The following is a 20,820-nucleotide window of genomic DNA, read 5'->3' as shown; positions in this document are numbered from 1 at the left end:
TGAGCAACACAGACCAGAAAGGTGGCAGATCACTTGGATCCCTGCTGGGCCAGCAGTACATTGGCTGCAATGAGCTCCGTGCATCTGGATTAAGATGGAGGAAAACATCCAGTGTGCCTGCTCTTTGCTGATTCTAACTTTCCGTGGGTGTTGAGGGCAGGATTGAGGTATATGGTGATGCCTCTGTGGTAGAACAGCCTGCCAATACTCACTGGCTTCACACACTAATCATGTGCATGGTGCCAGAGGGCACCCAGGACCCATGGAACCATAACCTCTGCGTCTTTTGGGAGATAGGGGACAACTACTGAATTGGTAATCTTTAGCCCATCCATTACTGTATCCTCGGCAGCTTTTAAGCAAATAGCTAAAAGCGAGCCAATTCTGTATTGGAGCAACATATGAATGGGGCACGGACAGTTTGAAATGATGTAACTGTGCTCTCGTACTGTGGCCATCATCTGGCTCCCCTCACTCTTGTTCTTCAGACATGCGCCTGATGCAGGGCGATGAGATCTGTCTGCGCTACAAAGGTGACCTAGCACCTCTCTGGAAAGGAATCGGCCACGTGATCAAAGTCCCGGACAGTATCCTTTGTATCTTACTAATTAAACCTATGGCTGTTGTACAGCTGAAGAGTCTCCACAATGTTGTTTGTATATAAATGATGCACTCAGCTTCTGCCGCGTGCCCAGCCTGGCGTGTGCCCCCCCCCCACCTGGGCCCGGTGCGTATCCCCTCTTTCCCCCCCCCCCCCCCCCCCCCACCCCGCACGTACCCCTGCACCACCAGAGTTGCTGTTTTTCGGGTGAGACATTGAACCCTCGTGGACGTAAAAATACCGTGGCACTATGAATGGGTGCGCTGTGTGAAAGGGCGGTGTATGCAGATTCTATATTGGCTTTCAAAAGGGAATAAATATTTAAAAGTGTGGAAAGAGCAGGGGGACCAGGATTAATAGATAGCTCTTTCAAAGAGCTGGCATAGACATGATGGGTCGAATGGCTTTCATTTGTGCTGTAACATTCTAGTGGAAGAAGAGCAGTGGCGTTCTCCCCAGAGTCCTGATTTAATATTTATCCCTAAACCAGTATCACTAACACAGATTCTTGGATTATTTATTACATTGCTTATTGTGGGACCTTGCGGTACACAAATTGGTGGCTGCATTTCCCTATATTGCAACCGTGAATACACTTCAAAAATACAGTACTTCATTGGCTGAGAACCCTTTGGGATGGCCTGAAGTCGAAAAAGGCTCTACAAAAATTCAAGCTTTCTTTACTTGCTTTGCAATGCAGTCAAGAGCTGACCACTGCAACCTTCAAATTTTGTCTGCAAGAGGTTATGGGAGAATTTTCAGTAACTGGTAAGAAGTCCTGTGTTAGTTCATTCCAACATTGAGCAGTTTCTGTGTTGTAATTGCAATGCAATCAGTCCATGTGGATAATATGTACCCATGAACACGTGTCCTGCTCCTAATGCTTCTGCCATCTATCCAACTTGTTCTTAAATTTTGACATGGTCTCTGCTTCAATCACTAGTTCAATCCGCATCCTTTGCTTAAAAGAAGTTCCTGCTCTCTCAAATTTATATTTAATATGTCTCCTCGCTGTGAGCCCTTCAATCACGAGGAACTCTCTTTCTATTCTGTCCCATCCCCTCTATCAAATCACCCCAAGAATATGATCTCTTTTCTCACGAAAACAGCCCCAATTCTTTGTCTTTCCTTGTCCCAGCAGAATCATGGAAACTTATGGCACAGAAAGAGGCCATTTGGCCCATCGTGTCCCGTGTCGGCTGAAAAAGAACTATCCAGCCTAATCCCACTTTCCAGCTCTTGGTTTGTAGCCTAGATATAAATGTTTGCAATTTTTAAATCGGGCTCCTTCAGAATGTAATGTTCTGTGATCCACAGATCAAATCACAGAACGATACAGAAGGAGCCCATCGTGTCCATGCCGGCTCTTGAAAGATCCACCCAACCAGTCCCACTCCTCCCCCTGCCTTTTCCCCATAGCCTATTCACCAGAATCTTGGTAAATCTGTGCTGTACCTTCTCTACTGATCCAGCATCAATTCTATAGTGTGGAGCCCAAAACTACACAGTACCCAACTGTGGTCTGACTAAGGATTTTACAGATTCACCATTACATCTCATAAGAAATAGGAGCAGGAGAAGGCCATTTGGCCCCTCGAGCCTGCTCCGCCATTTAATAAGATCATGGCTGATCTAATCATGAATTCAGCTCCACTTCCCTGCCCGCTCCCCATAACCCTTTATTCCCTTATCGTTTAAAAATCTGTCCATTTCTGCCTTAAACAGTGCTCTGGGGCAGAGAATTCCATAGATTTACAACCCTTTGAGAGAAGAAATTGCTGCTCAACACCCTAGTTCTAGTTTCCCCTATGTGGAAATATCTTCACTGCATCCACCTTGTCGAGCCCCCCTCATTATCTTATATATTTTGATAAGATCACACCTCATTCTGAGCTGCAATGTGTATAGGCCCAACCTATCTTCATAAGTCAACCCCCTCATCTCCGGAATCAATCTAGTGAACCTTCTCTGAACTGTCTCCAATGCAAGTATATCCTTACTTAAATACGGAGACCAAAACTGTACGCAGTACTCCAGGTGTGGTCTCACCAATACCCTGTACAGTTGTAGCACTTTTATATTCTACACCTCTTGCCATAAAGCCTAGTGTTCCATTATCTTTTTCTATTCCCCTATCCACTTGAGATGCTGCTTTTAATGTTGTGAACCCGGAGTCCCAAATCCCTCTGCTCTTACACATCACCCAGCTTTCCCCCATTCAACATATTATTGTCTTTATTTTACCAAAATGTATCATACTTGCTGACATTGAATGCCACATGCCACTTTTTGCCCATTCCACCATCTTATCAATATCCCCTTCCAGGCTTCTTTGATCCACAGAATTATTTACTGTGCCTCCTATTTTAGTATCTTAAAATTTGGACACCACTCCCTCTAGTCCTATATCAAAATTATTGATGTAGATAATGCAGGAGTGGTTCCAGAACGCAACCCTTAACTCCTATTCTCTATTTGCTCCCTTCTGACCAGTTTTGAGTCCAAGTTTCTAACCACTCCCCTGCTCTTTCCCCATAGCCTTGCAAATTTTTGCTTTTCAAGTATTTATCCAATTCCCCTTTGAAGTTTCCTATTGAATCTGTTTCCACCGCCCTTTCAGGCAGTGCATCATAAGTTTTTTTTTTTAAACTTTCCCCTGGCTTTTTTGCCAATTATCTCAAATCTGTGTCCTTTGGTTACTAACCCTTCTGTCAGTGGAAACCAATTAGATAGGGAGAAACTATCTCAACCCCTCCCAATTTTGAGCATGTCTATTAAATCTCCCCTTAACATAACATAAGAATTAGGAGCAGGAGTAGGCCATTCGACCCCTCGAGCCTGCTTCGCATTCATTAAGATCATGGCTGATCTTCTACCTCAATCCCACTTTCTAGACTCCCCAGCCAGAGGAAATATCCTCCCTGCATCAGCCCTGTAAGAATTTTGTATGTTTCACTATCACCCCTCAGTCTTCATAGGACAATCCTTTCCCCCCACCCCCCCCCCATCCCAGGAATCAGTCTGGTGAACCTTTGTTGCACTCCCTCTATGGCAAGTATATCCTTCCTTAGGTAAGGAGACCAGAACTGCACACAATACTCCAGGTGTGGTCTCACCAGGGGCCCTATATAATTACAGTAAGACATTTTTACTCTTCTACTCAAATCCTCTTGTAATAAAGGCCAACATACCATTTGCTTTCTTAATTTCTTGCTGTACCTGCATGTTAATTTTCGGTGATTCGTGTACAAGGACACCCAGGTCTCTCTCAACACCAACATTTCACAATCTCTCACCGTTTAAAACAGACTCTGTTTTTCTATTTTTCCTACCCAACCTTTGCTCGAAGGGGAAATGCTTATCTCGTCTCCCTGCATAACATTAATTATCCAGGGTAACGGTCTCCCCTGGGTATGGGTATTACATTGGCCACTCTCCAATCCTTCGGGGCGCACCCACTCAGTAACATCCTGAAATATCATTCCTAGGGCCGTTGCGGTTTCTTCCCCATTTTCCTTGGTTATATTCTGTCAGGCCCTGGTATTTTGGCCACATTTAACTTAACTGCCTTCTCTAACACTTTGATTTGTTGTAATTTATCTCTCTTTAACCACTTCAGGATTTACCTCCTTCCCAATGTTTTTTTGGTGCTGCTGTTGTCCAAGATAATTGTTCCGTGGGCAGACCTGACTCTCAGAGCAGCTTTGAGCCAACTGATCAGTATTTAAAAAGTCTGCACTACCTGGGAGAGCTAGGCCATTCTGACTGTGTCTGGGGGCAGGTTGTGGTGGGGGGATGGGGGTTGGGGGGGTGGGGTTAAGAGAGTCGAAAGAGGTGGTCCTCCTCTCCTAAATATATTCAAATTCACAAGGCTTTCTTAAATTTCACACAGCAGACAAACTGGAAATGCAGTTTAAAAGCACAATTGGTTCAGTGGGCTGTTGTGACGGTTTTAATGATCACATAAATACATTTAAAAGTAACTTGATTTTGATAATTTGGAATGTTTGAGGACAGCGGTAGGCTGAGAGTGACATTGTTGGGCCTGACTCTGTCGGGCTGAGAGTTGTGTCTCTAACCTACCTGTGCAGATTATGGGGATGAGATCGCGATTGAACTCCGCAGCAGTGTTGGAGCTCCGGTTGAAGTCACTCACAACTTCCAGGTGGATTTTGTCTGGAAATCGACTTCGTTTGACAGGTAAGCTGCCAGTTTGCCCACCTTTTTCCCCATAATCTTATCGCGTTAACCTTTATTGTCTGAAGACTATCCTTGGATTTTGACAGCATCAAGTGCCAGTGGGGTGGGGGTGCAGGGGTCGGGTCATGGGTTGATCAATCCAACAATTCCACGCGGCTGGTGCAATCTCAAATACAACTGAACTGTGGGTGTGAAGGCCCTGAGCTCTCTGTGCTGCCTGTGGTGGGGAGAGAGTTTTAGTTTGTGTGTGCGAATGTTAACGATGGGTGTTGTCTCACCTAATCTCAGAGCTGCAAATGTGCATAATTTTAATCTGTAAGATGCAGCCTTTGAACATGTAGAATGTATGTCTAATAATTTCAAGTGAATGCAGATGAAATTACAGAGCCTCACTAGTAATCATAGAACCTTACAGCACAGAAAGAAGCCATTTGGCCCATTGTGCCGGTGCCAGCTCTCAAAGAACTACAAATTAATCCAGATCTCCTGTTTTCCCCATAGTCCTGCAATTTTTCCCCTTTTCAAATAGAGATCCAATTCCCTAATTTTCAAAGGAATATCAAATCTCAGTGATTTAAAATATTGCAGTGCTAGAGATTGTAGAAATTGAATATGTCAGTGTTGCTGTCTTATGCAACCAATGAGATGTTGCGCAAGTCTAAAATGGAGTGAAATAGACATGAAACTGATCAGAGAAAGTGAGCGACTAATTTCCCAACAGTTTGCAACATTTCAGGGAATGAGGGGTGAAAGTCACTGTCTGTGGTGTAGCTTAACCGAGGCAGGCTCATCGTGCAATAATCTGTGACCACAGCTGCCAATCACGTGACCTGCCTATGTTTATTGCAGGCACAGGTGAGGAAAGAAGTGGATAGCAAATCCGTTTAGTTTTCCATACAAATAGAATTAAAACCTGGACAGGTTAGTCATTCGGTATCTGGCCATTCTTCCCAGGAAATGACCTCCCTTTCAGATGCTTGCTGATTATTCTTATGACTTGAGCGATTCACCTGTGGTATAAATGGCACATTCATTCACTAGGGTTTCCCCCTCTTCCCTCCCCCCTCTCCGTTCTTTTTCTCTCTCTCCCCCTCTCGCGCTCGCGCTCTCTCTTTTTTTCTCACCCCCCACCCCCACCAGTCAAGTAACATTTGTCAATTTTTGCTGGGGTCTTTTCTGTTTTTCCTCTGAAGAAAGTTCAGAATTGATTGGAAATGAATATGTAATGGTGTTAGATTTGGGACCATGTAGGTCGCCACCACTCACTCTTGTCCTTTTGCAAAGACAGGAAATATCACAGACCATTACTTTCAGGCTAAAACTAATGGTCAGATTTATTTGAAAATGAGGTGATTACACAAATAGAAAACACATCAAGAAGCTAGAGGTATAATACTTGTACAGCATTAACTTTTTGAAACATCGATTTCTGTAGCTTTTGACTTGTGGATCTCTGAACCATTACATGTTGACTCTATGGAGCTCACACTGGTTGACTCATGAACCAGGAACCCGATTGTATATCCATTGTTGCTTTGTTGAATCAAGCAGGTACTTAACGGTCAGGCAATTAAGAGATTAAATATTTTCAATGCTTCAGAATAAGGAACGGGTATACACATTAAGCGGTAGGTCACTTAATAGTGTAGATGAACAAAGGGACCTTGGAGTGCTTGTCCACAGATTCCTGAAAGTAGCAGGCCAGGTAGCTAAGAAGGCATACGGAATACTTGCCTTTATTGGCCGAGGCATAGAATGTAGGAACAGGGAGGTTATGCTTAAATTGTATAATACTTTGGTTAGGCCACAGCTGGAGTACTGCGTGCAGTTCTGGTCGCCGTATTATAGGAAGGACGTGATTACACTAGAGAGGGTGCAGAGGAGATTTACTAGGATGTTGCCTGGAATGGAGAATTTTAGTTATGAGGACAGATTGGATAGGCTGGGTTTGTTCTCATTGGAACAAAGGTGGTTGAGATGAGACCTCATTGAGGTGTACAAAATATTAAGGGGCCTGGACATAATGGATAGTAAGGGCTTATTTCCATTGGTGGAGGGGTCTATTACGAGGGGGCACAGTTTTAAGGTGGTTGGTGGAAGGTTTAGAAGGGATTTGAGAGGGGGGGGGGGCTTCTTTACGCAGAGTTGTGGGGAACTGGAACTCGCTGCCTGGAAGAGTGGTGAATGCAGAAACCCTCACCACTTTTAAGAGATGGTTGGATGGGCGCTTGAAGTGCCGTAACCTGCAGGGTTACGGACCTAGAGCTGGTAATTGGGATTAGACTGGATGACCTTTTGTTGGACGGCGCAGATATAATGGTAAGTACTGCAGGGAATAGAATACGGCCAGGGTGATCTGGATTAGTTTCGATCTCCTGGATGGATCGGAGAGGAATTTTCCCAGATTTTTTCTCCTTAAATTGGCCTGGGTTTTTATCTGGTTTTTGCCTCTTCCAGGAGATCACATGGCTCCGGTTGGGGTGGAGTGTAGAATGTTTCAGTATAAAGGATGTCGCAGTTGTGTGAGGCGGACTGGTTGGGCTGGGTGCTCTTTGCCTTTCCGCCATTGTTCATGGGTTTATATGTAACTTTTAGGGCTGCTGACCGAGGGCCGTGCGGCTCTTTGTCGGCCGGCGTAGCCAAAATGGCCTCTTTCTGCGCTGTAAATTTCTATGTTTTTAATATGATGAGAGCCATCTGGTGGTTCGTTTGCCAATATTACCTGACAGCAACAAAAAAGCCAGTCTTAGTGTTTGATTAGCATCCTTTCCTGGAGCAGAAATCCTGGCAGTTATTTTGCCTTCATAGCCCAGGACATGGAGGCTAATCAGTGGGGGAGCTTTTCCTAGTTTAAACATCACTTGCTCTTTGTACACAGAATGAGGGGCTGACGAATGAAATCAATTGAACACCAATAAATACTTGCTGGCATATCACGGTCTGGTTACAGTTATTAGAGGCAGTTGGAGACTTGCATTGTAGTTAACGGGTTCATGTGGGTTAAGCTAATGATGGTGGGAGTCTCTAGAATTGGTCAAGGGTTTGTGATGGGATTACCATGGCTATCTACTGTTCACTGCAGCGAGAACTTATATTGTGACCCATTGTGCTAGGTTAGCGAGCTGACCGATGTTTTTTTGCCCCTTACAGAATGCAGAGTGCGCTGAAAACCTTTGCTGTGGATGAGACCTCTGTCTCCGGCTACATTTACCACAAACTGCTTGGCCACGAGGTGGAGGATGTGATTATTAAATGCCAGCTGCCCAAACGCTTCACCGCCCATGGTTTGCCTGACCTCAATCACTCACAGGTAGGCAATTTGAGTGAATTAGTGTGTTTAGATTTATATCTGACTGGGTACATGACTTCCAATCAAAGTGGACTTGTTGTGAAAGTAAACACCAAATCTGTACATGCCTGCGTTCGTGTCAGCTCAGTAAGTTCATCCAATCCAGCATGTGTCCTCTCAATCGTACTTGCTGCAGACTGCTCTGGTAAACCTGATCCATTGTACAGTGCACCAAACATAGCTGGGCAAAGAGGCAGAGTAGCCCGACGGCTCACTGTGCCTGACCTGTAGATAAACTAATCCATTGCACTGATCTCCCCCGCGAGCCTGCTGGCCATGATTTGTCACTCTGCTGTAATGAAATGCCAACTCTACAATATTCTGGAGTCTCTCTGTACTGTGTGGTAAGCCTCCTTTACATGCAGGGAAGATTCTAGAACAAGGCACTCCCTGATAAAGTGCAACATCCCCACTGACACCTGGGAGTCCCTGGCCAAAGACCGCCCTAAGTGGAGGAAGTGCATCCGGGAGGGCGCTGAGCACCTCGAGTTTCATCGCCGAGAGCATGCAGAAATTAAGCGCAGGCAGTGGAAAGAGCGTACGGCAAACCAGTCCCACCCACCCCTTCCCTCATCGACTTATCTGTGACAGGGACTGTGGTTCTCGTATTGGACTGTTCAGTCACCCAAGGACTAATTTTTAGAGTGGAAGCAAGTCTTCCTCGATTCCGAGGGACTGCCTATGATGAGAACAAGGAGGGAATCAAATTCTCCCACATCCTGATTTTTAGCCTTTGCTGCTGTAGCCTTGGCCGGGATTGGGACAGTTACTCAGGCAACCAAGAGGAACTGAATTGTTAGTCTGTCCGCACACATTAAACCATTCAGCCCACCAGTTACCGCAAGATGGTGGTATGTGCTTCCTGTGCTGCTGCAGCCGCTGGTGGGCGCAGTGCCCCTGCCTCAGGCTGACCCTGTATCCTCTGGCGGCAGCAACAACGCCATCTTAGTGCTGCCACCACAAGGAAGGCTGTTGTAAGAAACCAACCTGCCGTTAATAGTTCCTTACTGCCTTTGGTCAATCTGTGTACTGTGTTTCTGTTAGCATTCGAACACGTGTGCAGGAAATGATCTGACTAATTCATGCACCTGTCTGATGTATGGCCTCAATATTTTATGGATGGTACATGAATACAATAGTTTTTCCGTCTACTCCACATTGCAGGCTTTAATCTAATAGTTCTATGTGCTAGCATCTGACCAGTGAAACTCTCCATCGTAAAGAACTTTACAGCCTGTATTGCTATGAATGAGTCACTTTGTACTGCAGCATACTTCGAGCTGTAGTGCGTTTAAATCTGTTTATGCACTGTATGTTTACATCAGAGTATCTTTTAGCAAATTTAATTGTATGCAAACAGTGGTTCTGCAGCTGAGATTATACTGTTCAGTGAAATGTGCAACATTTAGTCGATGTAAATTGTGTGATGCAATCTAGATGCTGCTCACAAACTGTTCGGGCTGCCGCAGTTTTGAAGGGCCTGATTCTGTCAATGGAATGAAGTACTGAAAGTGGAAGTGTAATTATTAGTTACAGTGCAGTGAGGTACATTAGCACTGCCACAAAGTGACTGTGTAAAATTGTCATCAGTGATTGATGAGATCCTGTTTAAATCTTTCCAACAGGTTTATGCTGTGAAGACTGTTCTCCAGCGCCCTCTCAGTCTGATCCAAGGCCCTCCGGGCACCGGCAAAACTGTCACCTCTGCTACTATAGTGTATCACCTGGCCAGACAGGGCAATGGGTAAGCAGTGCCTCCACTCATGCTTGCACAAAGGGGGAAATGTTTTATGGTACAGCTGTAATTTTATAAATGCTCCCTCGTTTCAGTGCAGTTCCGTCTAGTTTCTGTCCTGATCTGGAGATGGCCAAAGTCGCAAGACCCTCCTCTCTAACTGACTGCTGTGTTATCTCTCCCTGTCCTTCTCAAACTCTGCAGTACTTAATGGGCCATCTATCCTCCACCGTCGCCACCTCTATATTGTCCATCATTGGCAGCACATCTCAGCAGTGGTTTCTCATCCCCTTCACCGACACTTCTGGAGTCCTCGGAGGTTCTATCCACTTCCTTGTCCACAGTCATGGGCTCAGCTTCCATATAGACTGACGATGCCCATCGCCACCTCTCCTTTACCTCCCTCAGCCTCCTCCACGCTGTCCCATTGCCAGTCTCGTGTCGCTGTGGACGGGCCATGACCTTGGGACAATGAAGCCATGGTTTGGGAACTTGACATAAACTCTGCTCCCTTGACACTGGTTCCATTTCCCTCCACAACCACTTGCTCAGGCTGAACCAGATTGTGCAAAACCTTCTTTGATCTTGAGCTGAGCTTCAAACTGCACATCCTGTCCATCACCAAGGCTACCTGTTTTGCCTGTGCAACATTTCCTGCCTCCACTTACCTCTGAGCCCTGTACTGCTGGAATCCTTTGCCATGATTTTGTCACCTCAAGACTTGATTACTCTAATGGCTTACACTCTGGCTGTCCAACCTGCATCTGCCACAAACTCCCAACTGCTGTCCATAACCTGGCCCATGCTAATTGTACATTCACGCCCTTCTTGCTGACTGCATCGGCTCCCTGTCACAAGGTGTATTCAATTTAAGCTCCTCATCCTCCTCTTCAGACCCCTTCACAGCCTTGCCTCACTCTCTCCGTAACGTCCTCCATCCTAATGTCGTCTTGTTCTGTTGTTAATCTTGGTCCTATTGTTTGCAGCTCCTCCCTGAAATCATATTGCCTTTTACCCTGTTCTCTCTCAAAAGCTTTCTCTGTGTTCATATTTTTGCTTAGGCTTTGCTTCAATACCCCAAGCTCTCCCTCCGTGACTATGTTCATTTGCCTGTCTATTTCTGTTTGTGAAGTCCCTTTGGAAGCTTTATGTTATGGTGCTATATAAGTGCAAGTTTTTGTAGTTAGCATATCTTTGAGTATATATGTTTATTAAACAAACGGTAGACTTTGCAAATGGTGTTTAGTTCTGGGTTAACTGTTCCACGAGCATTGTTCTGTTAAATGTTGGAGAGTTGCTATAGGAATGGAATGTTATGGTCGAGTTTCCTGGGGTCATCAGTGAAACTCAAAACTGCTTAGGAGAATGATGTCCATTTTACAGCCCCTAATACAGACTTTCTGGGGTGGTGGTTGTTGAGATTTCCACGTTTTAGATATCTCGGCTCCAGAATCACAACTAAACATTGATGATAGAAAATGTTACCTCCTTTAACATTAGTTTTAAATATAGTATTTATCCCCTCAGCAGCAATAATAACTTGGATTTATATATCGCCTTTAATTGTAGTATAATATTCCAAAGTGCTTCACAGGAGCGTTATCAAACAAAATTTGACACTGAGCCACATTAGGACAGGTTGGTCATGGTAGTAAGTTGAAAGGGAGAGAGGGGCAGAGAGGTTTAAGGAGGGGTTTCCAGAGCTTGGGGCCCAGGCAGCTGAAGGCATGGCCACCAATGGTGGCGCAATGAAAATCGGGAATACGCAAGAGGTCAGAATCGTGCCCCCCAATTATGATTACAGTTGTGAGGTCCCGCGTTCACTCCTCAATACTTAACCTAACTAGTATTTGTTTCTGCCAGCATTCTTTGTTTTTTTTATCATGAATCATAATATAAAGATTATTATTGCCTAGGTTCCTGTGTATATTTCCCCACTATCAGTGTATTGGGTTAGTAAAGTCTTGGGTGTGGTCATAACAAAGGACAACTCTCTGATCAATTGATTGCGAGAGAATCTAACGCCAACATGGGAGTCCATTTTTTAAAAAAAGACACATTTGGGAAACTGGTTTGTGTCCGCTATTCCACAGTTTCATCAATTAGTGTGAAGATCTGAATTTCTCATCAGCTTTGAATTAAATTGGAATGAATTTAGGTTGGTTAAAAAGGATGGGATTATTGAACCAAATAGCTATTTCCTAGCATAGAACGGTTACAGCACAGAAGGAGGCCATTTGGCCCGTTGAGCCCGTGCCGGCTCTCTGGAAGAACACTTCAGCCAGTCCCACTCCCCTGCCCTTTCCCCGTAGCCCTGCACAAAAAATTTCCTTTGGATACTTATCCAATTCCCTTTTGAAAGCCACAATTGAGTCTGCCTTCACCACCCCCTCGGGCAGTGCATTCCAGATCCTAACCACTGGCTGAGTTTTTTTTAAAGTTTTTCCTCGCTTCACCGTTGGTTCTTTTGTCAATCACCTTAAATCTGTGTCCTCTGGTTCTTGATCCTTCTGCAATGGGAACAGTTTCTCTCTCTCTACTCTATCCAGATCCCTCATGATTTTGAATACCTCGACCAAATCTCCTCTTGAACTTCTCTGCTCTAAAGAGAACAACCCCAGCTTCTCCAGTCTATCCACGTGACTGAAGTCCCTCATCCCTGGAATCATTCTTGTAAATCTTTTTTGCACCCACTCTTAAGGCCTTCCTAAAGTACATGCCCAGAATTGGACACAATACTCAAGTTGAGGCCGAACCAGTGTTTTTGCATTAAACCTGGTACGTCAGTAAAATGCAGATTTTACTGTCCACCCAGGGCACTCTGGTTGTATAAAATCATCTGGGATGCACTTCAGAATAACCATGAAATAAATGATCGGTGTCCTGTTGGATGGGTTGGAGCTGCAGGGTTCTAATGTGCTTTTCCTCACTCGTAGCCCTGTCCTGGTGTGTGCTCCAAGTAATATTGCAGTGGACCAGTTGACTGAGAAGATCCACCACACAGGCCTGAAGGTGGTGCGTCTATGTGCCAAGAGTCGTGAGGCCATCGATTCACCAGTCTCCTTCCTGGCTCTACACAACCAGATCCGTAACATGGACAGGTAAGAAGCAGCTGTTGCCTGGTGGCCTTTTCTCATGGACAACACATCATAGGCAGTCCCTCGGAATCGAGGAAGACTTGCTTCCACCCTTAAAATGAGTCCTTAGGTGGCTGAACAGTCCAATACGAGAGCCACAGTCTCTGTCACAGGTGGGACAGATAGTTGTTGAGGGTAAGGGTGGGTGGGACTGGTTTGCCGCACGCTCCTTCCGCTGCCTGCGCTTGATTTCTGCATGCTCTCGGCGATAAAACTCGAGGTACTCAACGCCCTCCTGGATGCACTTCCTCCACTTAGGGCGGTCTTTGGCAAGGGACTCCCAGGTGTCAGTGGGAATGTTGTACTTTTATCAAGGAGGCTTTGAGGGTGCCCTTGTAACGTTTCCTCTGCCCACCTTTGGCTCGTTTGCCGTGAAGGAGTTTCGAGTAGAGCGCTTGCTTTGGGAGTCTTGTGTCAGGCATGTGAACAATGTGGCCTGCCCAGCGGAGCTGATCGTGTGGTCAGTGCTTCAATGCTGGGGATGTTGGTCTGGTCGAGGACGCTAATGTTGCATCTGTAAAAGCCGGCATCTATAGACCAATCCTGTGTTTGCTTTGAGGTGGGGCGCCCTGGGCGGGCACGAGACTCTTTGATTGTTTCTGGATTCTACCATTCATGCCCTCTGTGCCCCAGAGCTCTTCAGACAATGAATTATGTTGAAGAGTGATCTTTGTTCTGTCGGCAAAGGTGACCAGCAGCTTGCTCACAGCAAGTTCCCACCAACAGCATTGCGACGAATGACCAGTTAATGTGTTTTTTTTGGTGGTGATTGAGGGATAAATTTTAGCCAGGACACTGGGAGAACGCTGCTCTTCATCCACTAGTGTCGTAGTGCAGCATTCCCTCCGTGCTATACTCAAAGCAGACTCCGTCACTCCCACACATTCATACCGCAGACAACTTCTGATGTTTATCAAGTACGGTTTGTGTCTGGGCCATCCTGATTAGATTCTTTCACCAATGAATAGCCCATTGATTGAGGGGGCTTGACAAGGTGGATGCAGAGAGGATGTTTCCACTGATGGAGACTAGAACTAGGGGGCATAATCTTAGAATAAGGGGCCGCTCATTTAAAACAGAGATGAGGAGGAATTTCTTCTCTGAGAGGGTTGTAAATCTGTGGAATTCGCTGCCTCAGAGAGCTGTGGAAGTTGGGTCATTGAATAAATTTAAGACCGAGATAGACAGTTTCTTAACCGATAAGGGAATAAGGAGTTATGGGGAGTGGGCAGGGAAGTGGACCCAAGTCCATGATCGGATCAGCCATGCTTGTATTAAATGGCGGAGTAGGCTCGAAGGGCCGTATGGCCTACTCCTCCTATTTCTTATGTTCTTATGATGCATGCTAATTATTCCTGGCACGTGTGTGGAAAAGGGCAGATGCACAATTCTTGTGTGGGGCCCTGGCCTATGTCACCAGTCTCCAAGTCAAAGATCAGAGAGTGGACTGGAATAGTTTGTAACCAAAGCAAGGATGATAATTGGTGGGTCTGTGACCACTCTCTGAAATGCTGGAATTACTGTATCTCTAAAGGTGTCGACTCCACACTGGCAGAGCGGCCATTCATTTAGCCTCTAGACTGAATGTTTGACCACATAGCGCCCCTCAGTCCTGCCCTCGCCCAAGCCACGAGCTCTCTTCACTGGCTAGTGATCAGGAGTTGAGAGCCTTGTCTAAATTTTTAACTGAGTTCAGACTCTGGATCAAACCTGGGACATTCCTGCCCGTGTGATTCAGCTTCTCGCTCTCTCAACTCACTGACTTTTTTCTGTTTTGGCACTCCACACCGACTAAAGCAGCCACTTCCGTCAGGATGAAAAAAAGCTGTTCCTGAGTACTGGTGATCCTTCAACAGAGTGATCCCAGTCCTCTTGGAGGCCTCCATTGACTGGTCTCAACAGAGTAGCAAGATGAGTGTGCCTAATGCTGGATGGGCATCTGTTCCGGGATGAGGCCCACCAGTAACTGCAGTCGCAAACTACATCCATTGGCGCCAGTGTTGCTTCGACAGTAATCAAAATGGGTGTGATGATGACGTGGCTCGCATCTCTGCCTTCTGTGCGTGATCCTTGGTGCGGTTAGTAACTGGAGCTTACACTGTAATTTCCTTCTGCCCTGCTCTCCAGCATGCCTGAGTTGCAGAAGCTGCAGCAGCTGAAGGACGAGACTGGCGAGTTGTCGTCTGCAGATGAGAAACGTTACCGTGCACTTAAAAGGACAGCAGAGCGGGAGCTGCTGATGGTAAGAAACCCGTTATAATTTCTCTCTCATCTGCTTTCTACTTAACTAAATCGAGTGCTCAGTAGCTCCCAGAGTGCTCGGGTTGGGTACCTGCGACAAAAATCATATTCACAGTGCTGAATGTTGGTCAGTTTAGTGTCCTGGGACGGTATTGGGGGGGGAAGGGATTGTATTTTCAAAATAATGTTGCCAGCTGCTGTGAAAGGCTTTCTGGTTTTCTCTGGGTTCTGACTGAGTTTTTGCCTCCTAAACCTGCCATGATGTGTCCTTTTGCAGAACGCAGATGTTATCTGCTGCACCTGTGTAGGAGCTGGTGACCCACGCCTGGCTAAGATGCAGTTCCGTTCCATTCTGATTGATGAGAGCACACAGGCTACGGAGCCTGAATGTATGGTCCCAGTGGTCCTGGGAGCAAAGCAGGTGGGTCACGTGCAGCTGCACAAGGTCATGGGTCTTGGAGCCGGGGGGGGGGGTGGGGGTGGGGGGTCATGGGTCTTGGAGCCGGGGGGGGTGGGTGGTCATGGGTCTTGGAGCCGGGGGGGGTGGGGGGTCATGGGTCTTGGAGCCGGGGGGGGGGGGGGGGGTGGGGGGTCATGGGTCTTGGAGCCGGGGGGGTGGGGGGTCATGGGTCTTGGAGCCGGGGGGGGGGGGGGTCATGGGTCTTGGAGCTGGTGTCGTGAATGCGCTGGGTTTCATATTAAGACAACAAGATCTGAGTTTACACTATTGGCCTAATGGTGCACAGTTTCACGATCCGAAGTTCTGTGTAAACTGTTTTAGGAATAATCTGGTTAAACTGGTAAGAATCTGGCTGGTTTTGTCAGTAGTTGTACATTTGGACTCATGCCACAGTATTGGGTTGTGGCAGCTTGTTTTATTGAGCATCCTATAGTCCACAGAGGGAGGGATTTAGACTTTGCCTCAGATAAGTTGACTTCAGTATCTGGTCCTCCCGACTTTGCTTGAATTAAGGGTGTATGCGTGTAATAGGGGCTGTTACTGTGATACACAATGTAAATGATTTATTTATTGATGTCACTCACTTATCCCAAACAGCCCAATCTTCTCTCTCATCTTCCTGTCCCTGTGTGCAGCTCAACCTCATACTGAAGGCATGCACCCTGGTCACAGGCTGGGGAAACCGGCTGCTTACAGTCGTCTGGGCCAGCCGGCCATACCTAAAACAAGTCGGATGAGATGACTTGGCCCAGTTTAGAAGTTTGCCTCCTGCCTGTGAGACTCAGTGAGGACAGGAGCTGGTAGATGAGTATAATTGAATCTGAGTTGTGTGGTATGTTTCTTGCAGCTGATCCTAGTCGGTGACCATTGCCAGCTTGGTCCGGTGGTCATGTGCAAGAAAGCTGCTAAAGCTGGTCTGTCTCAGTCACTGTTTGAGCGCCTGGTTGTTCTGGGGATCCGGCCAATCCGCCTGCAGGTCCAGTACCGAATGCACCCAGCTCTCAGTGCCTTCCCATCCAACATCTTCTACGAGGGCTCTCTGCAAAATGGCGTCACTGCAGGTAAGAACATCGGAGTCGGGGGAGTTCAAAAATTGCTGCTTAAATTATCCATTTCCAAACTCTGATCCCTGGACCCTGCGTCAGTCAGGTTATCGAGTTTCTCTCCATCTGTTATCAGGAGTCTGTACTTGCTGCGCTCGCGCGCTGTTTCTGTCGGGGGGGCGCTACCGGACATTCTCTGCAGTTCTAACACTGTTGCTTTGAGTGGCTGATGTTTTGGACGAGTTACAGCAGGGATCCCTGGGAGTGTGACTGTTGGCAGCGATACCACTGGCTTTAAATTTTAAACAAATGTGCAACAAAGGTTCACTAGATTGATCCCAGGGGTGAGAGGGTTGTCCTATGAGGAGTGATTGAGTAGATTGGGCCTATACTCTCTCTGGCGTTTTAGAAGAATGAGAGGTGATCTCATTGAAACATAAGATTCTGAGGGGCATTGACAGGGTAGATGCTGAGAGGTTGTTTCCCCTTGGTTGGGAGTCTAGAACTCAGGATAAGGGATCGTCCATTTAAGACTGAGCTGAGGAGGAATTACTTCACTCGGTGGTGAATCTTTGGAATTCTCTGCCCCAGAGGGCTGTGGATGCTGAGTCGTTGAGTATATTCAAGGCTGAGATCGATAGATTTTTGGACGATAGGGGAATCGAGGGATATGGGGATCGGGTGGGAAAGTGAGGTTGAGGTCGAAGATCAGCCATGATCTTATTAAATGGCGGAGCAGCTCAAAGGGCCAAATGGCTGCTTCCTGCACCTAATTCTTATGTTCTTTTGATGCAAATCTGTCTTTTCAAGGTGCTGGAATATTGTCCTAGCTTGGTATTCCTATATCATTGACTGTTGATAGATACTGATGCCCTGGTGAACGGAAGCCTCATTCCCCAAACCAAACAGGCCACCCACAAATCGAGGTGTGGACCAGACTGCTGCAGGCAGAGCCTCAGAGTGTGGGCTGTGACAACACTCCTGTTCCATAGTAAGCCCAGCTATCACTACACTGGCGAAGCAGATTTAAGCCACAAAACCAAGAAGTTTGTTTTTAATGAACAGAATGGTTAGTAATTCTGCCAATCCATCCCCATTAACTCATCTGTCAGTACAGTCAGCAGGTCTGGCAGCCAGATTGGATGCCAAATGGTTTCACTCGGCAGAGGCTGTGTGTCTTACTGCCCTAATGGAACTAGCAGACTCGGAAATAACATTCTTAAATGTAGGTGGGATGTGGAATTCTCGCTGGGTATGTGAATGGACACACGGAGCACAGACCCTGAGACAGTCCCTGGGATCATTGTGCTGACACGGGAGGGAGTGCAGACCCTGAGACAGTCCCTGGGATCATTGTGCTGACACGGGAGGGAGTGCAGACCCTGAGACAGTCCCTGGGATCATTGTGCTGACACGGGAGGGAGTGCAGACCCTGAGACAGTCCCTGGGATCATTGTACTGACACAGGAGGGAGTGCAGACCCTGAGACAGTCCCTGGGATCATTGTACTGACACGGGAGGGAGTGCAGACCCCGAGACAGTCCCTGGGATCATTGTGCTGACTGTTCTTTCGGTTTCACAGCGGATCGTATTAAGAAAGGCTTCGACTTCCAGTGGCCACAGCCGGACAAGCCGATGTTCTTCTACGTTACCCAAGGCCAGGAGGAAATTGCCAGCTCGGGAACCTCCTACCTCAATAGGTGTGTACATGTCTAAACAAGTCATCGCTCAGTCCAGCTCTTAGCTACTTAGAAAAATTGTCTGTTTTTGATCAAATGTTTAAGAATAATTGTTTCAAATATTTAACAATTTTTTGATTTTTCACATTTCTTTGGCTTTTTTGGGGAGGAGGAAAGGGAAAGAGAACGATTTTGTGTTTACATCATCTTCCAATCCTCAGGATCTCCCACTTCTCAATCTATGGCTTACTTTTGAAGTGCAGTCACTGTTGAGGAAGGTGCAGCAGCCAATGTGTGTGCAGCAAGATCCAGGCGTTTTAACCTAGAGTGGGTGAGATGGGCACGCTGTAGAAATCACCGGATAATGATTTGTTAAACTTGTTGGAAATGGGGCTGAGGCACAGAGAAAGTACTGATTGGAGCTCTGATGTTGGCATGGCAATGGGGCAGGGATTCCCCACCAGCCTGTGCCATGTCTGGTGAATTGAAGTTGAAACTTGCTCTATTTTCAGGACTGAAGCAGCCAATGTGGAGAAGATCACCACTAAACTGCTGAAAGCAGGTGCCAAGCCAGATCAAATCGGCATCATTACACCATACGAGGGGCAGCGGTCATACCTGGTGCAGTACATGCAATTCAGTGGCTCACTGCACACCAAACTCTACCAGGTACTATTACAGATATTGTGCTTTCGAACTAAACTGTCACTGCTCAGTTACTGTTTCTAACTGTCCTTTCTGACACCAGAACAAGGATGGGGCTTCACCAGCAGACAGTAATTACTGTGGTACAAATCTCCGGGTGAAATTGTTTTATCGTGATAGCGTTGCAGTGTATTGGAGTTTTATGTTGGGGATTGGCTGAGGAATTCTGGAGATATTATGAAATTCCTGTTTTGTGTTCATGGTGCAGGAGGTGGAGATTGCCAGCGTTGATGCATTCCAGGGCCGAGAGAAGGACTTCATCATCCTGTCCTGTGTCCGAGCCAATGAGCATCAGGGCATTGGATTCCTCAATGACCCTCGCCGACTGAATGTGGCTCTCACAAGAGCAAGGTGAGGGGTCGGGGAGAGGGTACAAGGGGTCTGGGGTACAACGGCCATGGTGTGGGGTTGGGGAGGGGGTACAAGGGGACAGTAAGGGTCAGGGAGAGGGTACAAGGGGAAGGCGAGGGCTCGGGGAAGGGGTATAAGGTCGTGGTGTGGGGTTGGGGAAGGGGTACAAGGCCTAGGTGAGGGATAGGGGTTGGTACAAGGACCAGGTCCTGTGTGTTCCCACCGTATCTGTTTTCGCTGGGGATAACCGTGCAGTCTTTGGTTCCCTCCCTACCAGAGACTCCCCTTTCCGTGTGTGGGTTGTGTTTGTGTAGGGGCTGTGTCTTGCAGCACGGTGTCAGAGTCTGTTCTTCAGCTGTCATGCAGATCTCTCCACTATCCTACTGCCTGACGTTGGAATGCATCGTCTGTTGGCTCTGGGGGTGGGGGAGGATTTTTATTTTTAAATGACACCTTCGGTGTAAACAGTATTTACACCCATTCTGTAATTTGGTGTGTACAGGACGTGATGCCTGTCGGCTTGAGTCTACCTGCTTCTCTGCCCTCCTTAGCTCTCCCTCTTCTCATTCTTCGATCTCCACCTCTCACCAACATCACCAAAAGCGCTAATTAGTTGTTCTCGGCTTGACTGGAAGGTGTGCTGTGGGTGAGCAGTGTTTGGACTCAAACAACTGGAATTTAAACTTCAACCCATCGTTCCTACTGTTTCTTGTACGGCCACTCTCCCACACCAGTGTCCAGACTGTCACTCTTGTGTGGCTACTAATGGCACAACTCTTGGGAGGAACAGCATGGCTAATTGGGGTGTACAGTGGGTACTGGGTAAATTGGGGGTGGGATTGGGGTGTGAGGTGGGATTGGGCTAGGTAAGTTGGGGTGTACGGTGGGATTGGGGTATATGGTGGGATTGGGCTGGGTAAATTGGGGTGTATGGTGGTGTTGGGGGTGGGATTGGGGTATATGGTGGGATTGGGCTGGGTAAGTTTGAGGTGGGATTGGGGTATATGGTGGGATTGGGCAGGCAGTGACTAGTGGGGTACCGCAAGGTTCTGTGCTGGGGCCCCAGCTGTTTACACTGTACATTAATGATTTAGAGGAGGGGATTAAATGTAGTATCTCCAAATTTGCGGATGACACTAAGTTGGGTGGCAGTGTGAGCTGCGAGGAGGATGCTGTGAGGCTGCAGAGCGACTTGGATAGGTTAGGTGAGTGGGCAAATGCATGGCAGATGAAGTATAATGTGGATAAATGTGAGGTGATCCACTTTGGTGGTAAAAACAGAGAGACAGACTATTATCTGAATGGTGACAGATTAGGAA

The 20,820-nt window shown here is 46.8% G+C and overlaps 1 protein-coding gene across 2 annotated transcripts in view; it reads left to right on the top strand.

Annotated features, from left to right (window-relative positions):
• Window positions 1–20,820, top strand: part of upf1 (UPF1 RNA helicase and ATPase) — a 77,791-nt gene that overhangs the window by 45,287 nt on the left and 11,684 nt on the right. The window contains exons 8-18 of one of the 2 annotated variants that reach the window (XM_070859597.1): window positions 489–587; window positions 4,693–4,801; window positions 7,952–8,111; window positions 9,776–9,894; window positions 12,822–12,986; window positions 15,150–15,264; window positions 15,541–15,684; window positions 16,571–16,784; window positions 18,349–18,466; window positions 18,958–19,114; window positions 19,359–19,501. In XM_070859597.1, the coding sequence (XP_070715698.1) occupies window positions 489–587; window positions 4,693–4,801; window positions 7,952–8,111; window positions 9,776–9,894; window positions 12,822–12,986; window positions 15,150–15,264; window positions 15,541–15,684; window positions 16,571–16,784; window positions 18,349–18,466; window positions 18,958–19,114; window positions 19,359–19,501 (1,543 nt within the window). Of the gene's footprint in view, window positions 1–488; window positions 597–4,692; window positions 4,802–7,951; window positions 8,112–9,775; window positions 9,895–12,821; window positions 12,987–15,149; window positions 15,265–15,540; window positions 15,685–16,570; window positions 16,785–18,348; window positions 18,467–18,957; window positions 19,115–19,358; window positions 19,502–20,820 lie in introns of both variants that reach the window. The other variant, XM_070859596.1, reaches the window with a different exon arrangement.

The sequence above is a fragment of the Pristiophorus japonicus genome, chromosome 18 (genome assembly GCF_044704955.1).
Source record: "Pristiophorus japonicus isolate sPriJap1 chromosome 18, sPriJap1.hap1, whole genome shotgun sequence".
Classification (NCBI taxonomy): Eukaryota; Metazoa; Chordata; class Chondrichthyes; family Pristiophoridae; genus Pristiophorus; species Pristiophorus japonicus.
This window is presented reverse-complemented; position numbering and strand designations above follow the sequence as displayed.